Source organism: Odontesthes bonariensis, chromosome 1 (genome assembly GCF_027942865.1).
Source record: "Odontesthes bonariensis isolate fOdoBon6 chromosome 1, fOdoBon6.hap1, whole genome shotgun sequence".
NCBI lineage: Eukaryota > Metazoa > Chordata > Actinopteri > Atheriniformes > Atherinopsidae > Odontesthes > Odontesthes bonariensis.
This window is the reverse complement of record NC_134506.1, coordinates 26,105,968-26,117,843: the sequence shown is the minus strand read 5'-3', so window position 1 is coordinate 26,117,843 and position 11,876 is coordinate 26,105,968. Positions and strand designations below refer to the sequence as shown.

The 11,876-nt window shown below is 42.6% G+C and overlaps 1 protein-coding gene across 5 annotated transcripts in view; it reads left to right on the top strand.

The window, feature by feature from the left end:
- The first annotated feature begins 3,907 nt into the window (after positions 1 to 3,907).
- kiaa1549lb (KIAA1549-like b) overlaps positions 3,908 to 11,876 on the top strand; it is an 81,344-nt gene continuing 73,375 nt past the window's right edge. For 3 of the 5 annotated variants that reach the window (XM_075462182.1, XM_075462207.1, XM_075462200.1), the window contains exon 1: positions 3,908 to 4,463. In XM_075462182.1, coding sequence (XP_075318297.1) covers positions 4,238 to 4,463 — 226 coding nt within the window. In that variant the 5' untranslated portion in view covers positions 3,908 to 4,237. The remainder of the gene's footprint in view (positions 4,464 to 11,876) is intronic. The other 2 variants (XM_075462174.1, XM_075462190.1) reach the window with 2 other exon arrangements.

Sequence of the window (11,876 nt, the reverse complement as noted above, 5' to 3'; positions counted from 1 at the left end):
GTCGAATGCCTCGCCTGTGCTCCTCTAAGCGCACACATCGGTTGTTGTGGCCAGTCGACAACAACTTAATCCCATCTGACCATAAACCCATCTGCCAAATGGCTTTTTTTTTTTTTTTTTTTTTTTTTTTGCATGCTTGGCTGCAACCTTCAGTTGAACTCAAAGCTTTTTTCAAACGTGCACGAGTGCAGATGGTGAAACTGGCCCCCCAGCTGCATCCAGTTCATTGCTGACATTTCTGCAATAGTTCATGAGCTGCTCCAAGAGAATGTCCTGATCCGTTTGAATGTCTCATCGTCTCCGGATCGGCACCTCGTTATTTGGGCTTGGGTCAAGCCAGTGACATCTGTGAGACAAACTGTTTTTATTTTGGCTCAAAGAAACGTCCGTCTGTAGTCCATTATGACTAAAAAGAAGACTTGGCAGGCGGATTGACCTTGTGGAATTTGAAATACAGAATTTAAAGATGGTGCTGATTTCGTAAAACTCACAAAGAATTGAGTTTTTGATATTTTGGGTTGGAAAACCTGCAAAAAAGACGACTGTAAGAGATGCCGGAAGCAAAAAAAGGTCAAGACAAGTTTGCACAACAGATGACATGATCAACATGTTAGAGAGAATCAGCTGCATCTTCTCTTCTCACATGAGGAATGTGGATGAGAGAAACTAAAACATGAACAACTTTGAAGAACTGTACAAACTGCTTCTACTGAGGAGATCCATGTGGCACCAGTGAGAGGCTCAGAGCAGAAGTGGACCTGTATCAGTAGTGAGGGCGAGCGCCTTTTCGTAAAACAACTCCATATCATTTAAAAAAAAATAAACCAATGCTATGATAAGAATTCAGACTAGAGAAAGTATAGGGGGGAAAAAAAGACCTTTAGATAGTATGAACACGATATTTCTCATGTTTTTTTTTCCCGTTTGACGCTTACTTTTTAAAAATTTGTTATCCGACATCACGTTTCGCATTTCAGACCTGCAACATGTTCCAAAAAGTTGTTACAGTGGCAATTTAGTACTAGTAAAGTAAGATGGGAAGGGATTTTGATGTTTCTCCCTCTACAGTGCATAACATCATTAAACAAAACAAGAAATCTGGAGGTATTTCAGTCAGTAAAGGCCTAAGCTTTTACTCCTTTGATCTCCTTTCCCTAAGATGGTCCTGCGAAATCAGAAAATGTCATTGATCAACCGCTGAAATAACCACACGGGCAAGAGATTGCCGTGGGGAAACATTTGTTTAGTACTGGCTTTGAGGCATCTAAGATGGACCATCGCACAGAAAACGTTTGCTGTGGTCAGAGCAATTCATATTCTAGATCTTCTTGGGGAGGAATGGGTACAGTGTGGTCTGGACCAAAGACAAAAAGGACCAGCCAGACTGTTCTCAGCAGCAAGTCAAAAGCCAGACTCTGTGCTGGTATATGGTATTGTATCGGTGCTCATGGGAAATTTTCTTTACACTTCTGTGAAGTCGGCATTAAGGATGAAATGTACACTGAGATTTGAGAGCAACGTATTCTACCATCAGCGCTACACACACACACACACACACACACACACACACACAGACAGACAGCTTTTTCTGATTTGGGGGTTGAATAATAAGGAAAATATCCTTATCACTAAATAATTATATTTAATGCAAAGTAGAAAATTAAACACCTAAATATTACCTCATTTGGCAACATACTTGTTATGTAAATCAGGGGACCTGAAACTCTTAACAGCAATGTGTAACTCCCAATTTCTTTTGTGGCTCTGGGCTGACATCCTGTGGAGATGAAGGGGTACAACAACCACTTCTCTCCCCACTCAAGTTAAAGATCCAGGTACTGACTGCAAGAACTCATAGGTTTGACAGTAATTGTTAAAAGGGCTCTGTACTGTCACATGCCGTTTCAAATTTTAATTCACAATGTGAGTGTGGCTACAAAGGGGACTTAAAACGGAAAAAATCAGTTATGTATGCTTAAGAGAGCGCATATCTCAGTGTCTAAAGTCACCATCAACCTACAAACAAACAACAAGGAAAAATAAATCAAATAAAATGTGACATTCAGCGAGCCCTGTAGAACAGAACAGAGAACATTTCATTTCAATTTTATCCAGCCCACTCCCTCTGTGTGTCTACCTAGTTTTAACTTGAGATTACGCTACATTCAATTTACTTCAGAAGTAGGAACATTTTCTCCTGGTTTTTGCTTTGTTATTAACATCAAATCTAATGATTTGTTATAGATTTTACTTGCAGTAGACCGTGCAATAGTTTATATCCCACCAAGGAATCTGCTTGCTAAATGGCATCCTTTAATCTGTCTTCCTGTGGTAAGTTAGAACGTGTAGTTCCCATTTGTCTGTGGACCATCAGTACACTACTGGCAGCAACCATTACAAAAAAACATTGGTGAAATATTGTCCACATAAACAGATATGTTAGCTGCTAAAGCTGGGTCAAAGCTGCCAGTCAAATCTTTCTCTATCAGTTTGGTGTATGGTAAGTACTGTCAGGCTTTTTTTTTATTTTTATCGCATAATGTGATCCAAGAGTTTTTGAGTACATTGGATCTCAAAAGAGGCAGACCCCGGGTAAGAAAGGGGCTGAGAGAAGTCGAATCGGTCACGCAATACCTCTAAATTGCAATCTGAATAGAGATGTGAAATAATGGTTGAAAAATAAGCTCCTTGTGTTATCTTGACCAAAGCATGTCACAGACATTTCCTGCAGACCATAGCAAACTGTCAGCTCGTGATAAAAGGGGCATAATATGTCTCCTTTAAAACATAATCTACAAGCTCAGATTTACATCAGCACAAACCCCTCCTCTCAGCTCCCACCCACGCAACTCAACAACTGCCTGCAACAAATCAAAGCTTGGTTGACCTCTAACCTTCTCAAACTCAACAGCAGCAAAACGGAGCTCATGGTGGTGGCCCCGGCACCCCTGCTGAAGAAGGTTGGTGATCTGGCCCTGGTCATAGATGGCTGTTCCATCTCTCCATCACCAAAGGTCCGGAACCTGGGTGTCATCCTGGACTCCACTCTCTCATTTTGGTCCCACATCAAGAGCATCACTAAATATGCCTTTTTTCACCTCAGAAACATTTCAAGACTCCGGCCCTCACTATCCGACTCAGTAACATCCACCCAGACCCTCATCCACTCATTTATCTCCTCCCGTCTGGACTACTGCAATGGTGTCCTGTCTGGGCTACCCAGTAAGGCCCTTGACAGGTTGCAGTATGTCCAAAACTCAGCTGCCCGGGTGCTAACTCACACCAAGCCCTGGCAGCACATCACCCCCATCCTAAAGCAACTTCACTGGCTCCCAGTCAAAGCACGCATCACCTATAAAATCCTTCTCTTGACCTACAAATCTCTCCACTCGCACCTAAGTACATCTCTGATCTCCTCCACCCCTACTCCCAGTCGCGGCTTCTGCGCTCCTCAGACAAGGACCTACTTTCCGTTCCTCGTACCAGACTGAAAACATATGGAGATAGGGCCTTCTGTTCAGCTGCCCCTACCCTATGGAACAATCTGCCACTTCACATCCGTTCTGCCCCCTCTCTACTACAGTTCAAAAAGAATCTAAAAACACATCTCTTCTCCATGTCTCTTCTTAAACCCACCCCTACGGCCCTACCCTTCCCCCCTTCCTTTCTCTTGTTAAGCGACCTTGGGTACCCTGAAAGGCGCTATATAAGTCCAAGTTATTATTATTATTATTATAAGCATCTATGTGTGATCTCCCATACAGCCAGCAGAGGGTGCCCTGCGAGATGCTCAGCTTTGACTTTCTCCTCACATTTAACACGGATATACTCAGTTTGAACAGGTTAGAGGGTGATTTATATGATCTTTCCGCATGTGACGGCAGAATGCTTATATTTCTGACTGAATATTACATGCACACACCCAAATGACTGCCATCCATCTGCAGCAGGTCTAAACGAGGCAGTTTACCGCCAACAGCTAAATGTCAGACCTTTGCCAAAGTGTGCGCGCCGCCCTGCGCCACACCGTGATGATGGGTGGACCGAGCGCAGCCGAGCGATAGGTCGCATTTCTTAATTTCCCCTTCAGCGCCGCGTCCCCCCACCCTCCCCAATCCATCCATCCAACCCCGGACACACGACGAAACCGCGGGACGGCCGTGTTTCCCCGTTCACACACGAGGATTGACCCAATGTATTATTTACGAGCCAAACTTCAGCAACTTATCCACTGGATATGGCTCCCGGTTTGAGGAGTGATGGGCGGGCAGGTCACACCGAAGTGGTGGGAGCCTGCGGAGCAGACCCCGGTGGATGCTCGCCGCAAAGGACGGATGCCGGAGGAGAGAAGGAGAGGTGTTTGAGGACCAGACTGCGAGACAGAGCAGCGGGAATGCTTGCAAACTGCCTGCTGTCTGTGGCGGTGCTTTTACTTCTCGTCCAGTGCGCTGTGGCCGCAGAGGGTAAGAACGCCGCCGAGCTGTGAGCTCCAACGTGCTGACACACACATGCCGATTTGTTGCATCAACCTTCTTTTGCGTTAAAACTGCACTGCGTGTGGCGTCTACTGTGAGGGAATAAGAACACACTGGGGTGGAAAACGGGTCTTTTGTTTTACACAGGCAGCATTTTGTAATCCGCTGCAGGGCGCATGATTCATAGGCTGTGCGGATGGAGCTGTGGTTGAATGAATAGGCTGCTGAATCATTTTTTTAGAGAGGAAAAACTTCTGTCCTTCAACTATCAGCGATTCGTGCACTTCAAGCTCCTGGCATGCTCTGACGTGTTGTCCCTAAATGTGCCTTAAAGATGGAACGAAGAAGTGTCTGACTTGACATGATATTTCAGAGATTGTGTTGATTCTGCATGGCTCAGGGTTTGCTCCTGTGTGATGTAACTAGCTCTCTCATACTAATCTTTCCACCTGAGCCTGAAGGCAGTCAACTCCTTTGTCTCACTGATCTGATCAGATTGCACAGCACAGAGCTTCTGCTTCTCCTCAGTAAATGCACTCAGCACGAGCCATTTCAGCCTCAACAATGTCCATCAGTTCAACTTCAGTTCATCATTGTTCTTCTGTTGCCATTTCGTTTGGGTTGCTTTGCCACGACAGGGGTTATTAAACCTTATTATTCTCTGTAATGGGCTATAGGGAGTTATTCTGGGAATGCAGTGCAGTCACAGGACAGTCAGTGTTTCAGAGCATCTGGGTCAGCACTAATGACACACATACTGTAGCCCACTGTGGGTCTGTTTGTCTCAGGCGGCATGCACCACAGCTGAGGTAAGGCTGGCCGACTTTGCCATCAATGCTTAGGGAAAGTGCTCGCCTGCGATAGACAGTTTCTCTCTGCCTGTGCACTGATTTGGCAGCATCACCTTTCCCCCCCTCCCTCGCACGATTGTTTGAGCAGATGGCTTTAAGGGCTTTAAAAGTCTGTGTGACTGCAGCTGAAAAGAGCTAAACCTCAGTGGCTCTGTCACCCTTCTCCAGTATGCAAACTGTGATGTCGGGGCTGTAGTCTCACCTCTGCTGATGCACTGCTACAGTAGCAGAGTCTCCACCTCCTCCTATTCTTCGTCCTGCTCGCAGTCAGCATCCATTCTTAAACACGAGTGCAGCAGCAGCAGCACCTGGGGCCACACACGAGCATATTATACGTTTTGTCTTAACTGGTGTCAGATTCAAGGGAGGAGAATCTGTGCACTTGGACTGTATGCACAATGAGTTCATTTGTAGGATCATAACAGGGTGTGCTGAAACTCGTCTCTTTTAACTGGAAGATGTGCTCTTCTTAACTCTAAAACATGAGGCTGTGTCCTCTTTCAGCAATGATTTCTGAAAGAATTTATGATGAATTTCACTGTGTGAGTATGTACGGCAAATAGAGTTCAATTCACTGACTGATCTGTTTATAAAAGTGTCTGAGCATTGTACTGTCTGTTGTGGCATCCTGCAGTGGTTGAATGTCTTTACATCGGCCCCCCTGAGTGATCCGTTTTTCATCTTGATTGTAATCTCCAGATTTTGGCAAATTTCTTTCAAATATCCTCCCTCTATGGTTCCTCATGGAACTTTAGCCATACTTTAGTCAATAAGGTGTGCACTTTTTTTTGTTGTTGTCAGTGCTTTTATGAAAATCAGTTTCTCCTCAGTCGCTCACACTGCTGTTTCAGTTTTTAATGTCACTGTAATCTCTGGCCTCGCAGTTGGACTGTACCGAAAGGAAAACAAAAATCAAGCTGGAGCCTTCTGTTTAATGGTGGCACAGGTCTGGCTTCACAGCAGCTGTCCAAGATAATGGTCAGACCACAGCCACCCGAAGCTCTCAACATGGAGACCACTTTTTATTTCTTTCTAAGTACGTTATTTACACCGTGTGAACAAACCCACTTTTGTTCAGTCACACAACACACAGCCTTGGAGGGCATGTGGGGTTTTTGGAATGGAGATATAGAGAGGACAACATAATTAATAGCAATTTATCATAAATCCTAAAGGATAATTATTCATCAGAATGGAAAATATCTTTATCTCTTACACTTGTTCATGAATTCATTAGAATACAACCTTTCACTGTTCTTCATTGTTATGTTTGCAGTGGAACACCATGCGCTCATCAGCCCTAGCATTATGACCACCTACCTTATACTGAGGGGTCCTTTTCATGCCACCAAATGAGCCCTGACACTGTGGAGATGGACAGAGGAAAGATCGGACAAAAAAAACAGTCAGAGGGAGAATGGAGAGAGACGGAATGAGGATGAATAGGGATCAGGCTGACTGACTCAAACAAAAGTGAGCCGGAAGACCACTGGAACAGAGCAGTGACATCAGAAATAAGAACAAGTTGAGTTTGACAATGTGAGAAAATGGAGGAGAGTTGTGAGAAAAAGCCAGTCCACCCTGGATAAGAACAGATAAGAAGGAAGGGATCTTCCTCGTTGAATTTACATCTAAAGCTTCATTTACTCACTCGACCTGAAAGTGGTTAATACCCCTGGCTGATTGCTTTATAACATACGTAAAACATTTTTGTACTATACAGTTAATCAAGAAAATATCCAGACCCTCTTGGATTTGCCAAACTTCATTGTGATAAATGGAATAAACTACAATATTTACTTCTAAAAGAATATTTAGACGTGCGTTCAGTCCTTCAGTTGCATCATGTGTGCTTCATCATTAAGATGCATCTAGAATTCAGAGGTCGTCCACTTGAGAGAAAAATGCAGTTTAAATTGCAAGGCAGAGAAACTCCAGCAGAATCCTGCAGTACATTTGCAGTGAGGTATAGATTAGACATAAAGGTGCACAATTATGGGCAACGCTTTGAGTGTTCTCAGGAGCACCGTGGGTTTGGAAAGAAGTTTGGAACTGCATGAAGTCCTGTGAGAGTTGGCTGACTGACCAAGCTGCCTCGTACGAATGGCCTTTGTCAGGAAAGTGACAGTCATCCTGATAAAGTCTTCTGTAGAAATGGGAGGACAATCATCTCAGCAGCGCTCCGTCTCTCAGGCCTCTGTGGTGGAGTGGTTAGACTGAAGCCACTCTTAGAAATAGTCATATAACAGCCCTGTTTGGAGGTTGCCAAAAAGCATCTAAGTGATCAAAAAAGCCTCGTGGGATGAAATAGCTCAGACTTAAACCTACTTGAACATCTGAGGAAAGACGTGAAGATGGCAGCTCACAGACGGTTCATCCAATCTGGCGGCGCTCGAAAATGACATGCCAGGAAGAAAGGGATAAATTCTCCACTTTCAGGTGTGCAAAGCCCGTCGAGTTTCAACCGTGAAGATCCAAAGCTGTAATAGCTTTCAAAGGTGGCTTCCACAAAGTACTATATTCAAACACTGAATGCTTTGAGAGCTTTCTGGATTAGTTTTGATTCAATTAAATCGCCAATAGAAAGTCTGCTGAAACCGGCTGTGTCCAAAAACTTCTAAGTCCACTGTAAATATGAACAATGTCCACAAGGTAGCTCCAAAAGGTAAAGCTGAAAAAGAAAAAAAAAAATCCCATAAATTGTATGATTTATTGTATTATTCTATTTTCGCCGACAAAAAAAAATAAAAAATCACTGATCACTGTTTCAGCAAAGGTGGCGTACATGCTGAGCAACAGTTTAAATGCACGTGTTTGTTGAAGTTTTGGTCCATGAAAAACATCGCTGTAGCAACATATCTCAAATCAAATCAAATTTATTTATATAGCACATTTCATGTACAAACAATTCAAAGTGCTTTACATTAAATAAAAGCATTGCAGCAGGGAGTGGAAGAAGCATTAAAATACATAAAAGAAAATAAAGAGAAACAAATAAAATCATTTAAATGAATTTAAAAACAAGCAACAGTCAAGATAAGTTAAAAGATACCGTGCAGATTTCATGCATAGACACATGAGAAAAGAAATGTTTTTAACCTGGATTTAAAAATGTCTACATTTGGTGAAAGTTTAATCTCCACTGGCAGTTTGTTCCACTTGTTTGCAGCATAACAGCTAAATGCTGCTTCTCCATGTTTAGTCTGGACTCTGGACTGGACCAGCTGACCTGAGTCCTTGGATCTAAGAGCTGTGCTGGGTTTATATTCTCTGAACATATCACAGATGTATTTTGGGCCTAAACCGTTCTGGGATTTGTAAACCATCAGCAGGCTTTTAAAATCTATTCTGTGACTGACTGGAAGCCAGTGTAAAGATTTTAAAACTGCTGTGATATGTTCAGATCTCTTAGTCTGGGTTAAAACTCCAGCAGCAGCGTTCTGGATGAGCTGCAGATGTTTAATGCTCTTTTTGGGAAGTCCAGTTAAAAGAGCATTACAGTAATCGAGTCTACTGGAGATGAATGCATGGATGAGTTTCTCCTGGTCTTTTTGGGAGAGGAAACCTTTAATTCTGTTGATGTTTCTGAGGTGGTAAAAAGCTGCCTTGGTGACAGCTTTGATGTGGCTACTGAAAGTCAGATCTGAGTCTATCAACACTCCAAGGTTACGAACTTGGTCAGTGATTGTAAGGTCCCGAGTCTCAAGATATTTACCAACGTTGACCCTTTTCTCTTTGCTCCCAAACAGAATGATCTCAGTTTTGTCTTCATTTAATTGTAGAAAATTCTCTCTCATCCAGGTGTTTACTTCCTCCAGACACTGACACAGTACGTCTACTGGGCTGCAGTCGTCTGGTGACAGAGACACATAAAGTTGTGTATCGTCTGCATAACTGTTATAATTGATGTTGAAATTCTGCAATATCTGACCCAAAGGGAGCATATACAAGTTAAACAGAAGAGGGCCAAGAACTGACCCCTGGGGGACTCCACAAGTCATGGCCACTCGCTCAGATTCATAGCTGCCAATTGTAACAAAATAATTCCGGCCTTCTAAGTAGGACCTGAACCAGTTAAGGACCGCTCCAGAAAGTCCAACCCAGTTTTCCAGCCTGTGCAACAGGATTCTGTGATCTACAGTATCAAACGCAGCGCTGAGGTCCAACAGAACCAGGACTGAAACATTACCAGAATCAGTATTCAACCTAATGTCGTTTAACACTTTGACCAGAGCTGTTTCAGTGCTGTGATGACGTCTGAAGCCTGATTGAAAGTTATCAAGACTTCCACTTTCATTCAGAAAGTCGTTGAGCTGGTTAAATACAACTTTCTCAATAATCTTAGATATAAAAGAGAGATTAGAGACAGGTCTGTAGTTGTTCATCATAGAGGAGTCTAGAGTTCTCTTCTTTAGGAGTGGCTTAATGGCAGCTGTCTTTAGTGACTTGGGAAAAATGCCTGATGCCAGTGAGCTGTTAACTATTTGTAGGAGATCACTTTCTACTGAGGTAAAAACAGTTTTTAAAAAGTCGGATGGTATTATGTCCAGAGAACAAGTTGTTGATTTCAGATGCCGAACTGTTTCCTCTAGGATTTTTAAATTAACAATATTAAATTGTGACATAACGTCAGAGTTATTTCTAGGTTTTAGACACAGATTAGTTTTCTTTTTTGTCTGTGTTGCGTGAATGTTTTGTCTAATCGTTTTGATTTTTTGGCTAAAAAAATTCGCAAATTCATTGCATTTCTCTGTGGAGAGGAGGTCTGGGTTTGACTGTTTAGGAGGATTTGTGAGTTTTTCAACCATAGCAAACAGAGTTGGAGAATTGTTGACATTCTTATTAATCATTTCAGATAAATGCAGCTGTCTGGCCTTGCACAGCTCATTGTTATAACTACGCAGGCTTTGTTTGTACAGCTCATAGTGAATCTGAAGCTTTGTTTTCCTCCATTTACGTTCAGCTCTCCTGCATTCTCTTTTCAGGTTTTTGACCGCAGTGGTGTTTCTCCATGGGGTTTTCTGTTTGATCAAGGTGCTCTTGATTCTTATCGGTGCAACAGATTCCATTACATTAAAAATTTTCAAGTTGAAATCATCCAGCAGTCCTTCAACCGACTCTGCGCTGATTGTTGGTAACATAGCTATGGCCTCCTTAAACTGAGCACTTGTTTTCTCATTAATGTACCTTTAATCTCTTCTTAACTGAGAAGCTGGTTGTTTGAACATTCTGAGTGATCAATAAATCAAATAAAATACAAAAATGGTCAGACAAGGCCAAATCAATAACCACAACAGAAGAAATATCAACACCTTTAGAAATGACCAGGTCCAGAATGTGACCTCGAAGGTGGGTTGGTTCTGTTACATGTTACCACAAACCAAACATGTTCAGCACAGAAGAAAATTCTTTGGCATTAGCATCCGTCATATTATCTATGTGAATGTTAAAATCCCCGGTCAAGATAAAATGGTTAAAATCAGTTGAAATAACAGACAATAATTCAGAAAATTCATCAATAAAACTTGCACAGTATCCTGGAGATCTGTAAATGATTAAGAACAGGATTTTAGGAACACCCTTTAAAATAAAACTCAGATATTCAAAAGAAGTGAATTCACCAAATGAGATCTCTTTACACTGGAATGTATCTTTAAATAAGGCAGCCTTCCCCCCACCTTTCCTCCCATTTCGGCATTTATCCATAAAACTAAAGTTTGGGGGGGCTGCTTCATTAAGAACAGTAGCACTTGTGCTCTCTGTTAACCATGTTTCTGTCAGAAAAAGAAAATCTAAATTGTGTGAAATTATGAAGTCATTAACTAACAGTGACTTATTGGACAGAGATCTAATATTAAGTAAGGCTAGCTTTGTGGAGTTTGGTCTCTGTTGTATTCTGAATGGTACGTGGTACTGTTAACAGATTAGATAGATTCACCCAGCAGGCTGACTGTTTTCGATTCCTTCTTTTACTAACTAATACAGGAATCGTATTGGGTCCCAGCTTGTTCTCAGAACAGCTGTCAGAAATCAGACTTCTATAGCAGGGACCCTGAACACATCACGGCATGGTATCTTTGTTTTGAACAGTGCTATCTTTGTTTTGAACTCTGGATGTTCTGCTGCTCCTTGAACATCCTGCACATCCCCTTGTGTCCTGCTCTGCCAGGACAGATGATGTAAGAGGAGGAGGAGGGGGTGTCCTGCGTTTCTCGGTTGATGGTGGTCGCTGGAGTCCTGGCTGGGATAGAGACATCCTTTGGAGACCTTAGGTGATGTGGAGTAAAGGGTCTGGTGAGGGGGGAGGGCTGGGGGTTGTTTGCCTTGGTGCTGTGTCCTTCAGTCTAATCTGTACAGTCATGTTTGGGTTTGCCGTCCCAACAGCACAACGTAAATGTGCACCAAGTAATCTGCATCCAGTTCGATTCGGATGCACGCCATCAGGTCTGAAACGCTCCTTACAGTTCCAAAAGATATTAAAGTTATCAATGAACTTAATCCCATGGGCGATGCATGCATTTGACAACCATGTGTTTAGGCCAAGAAGTCT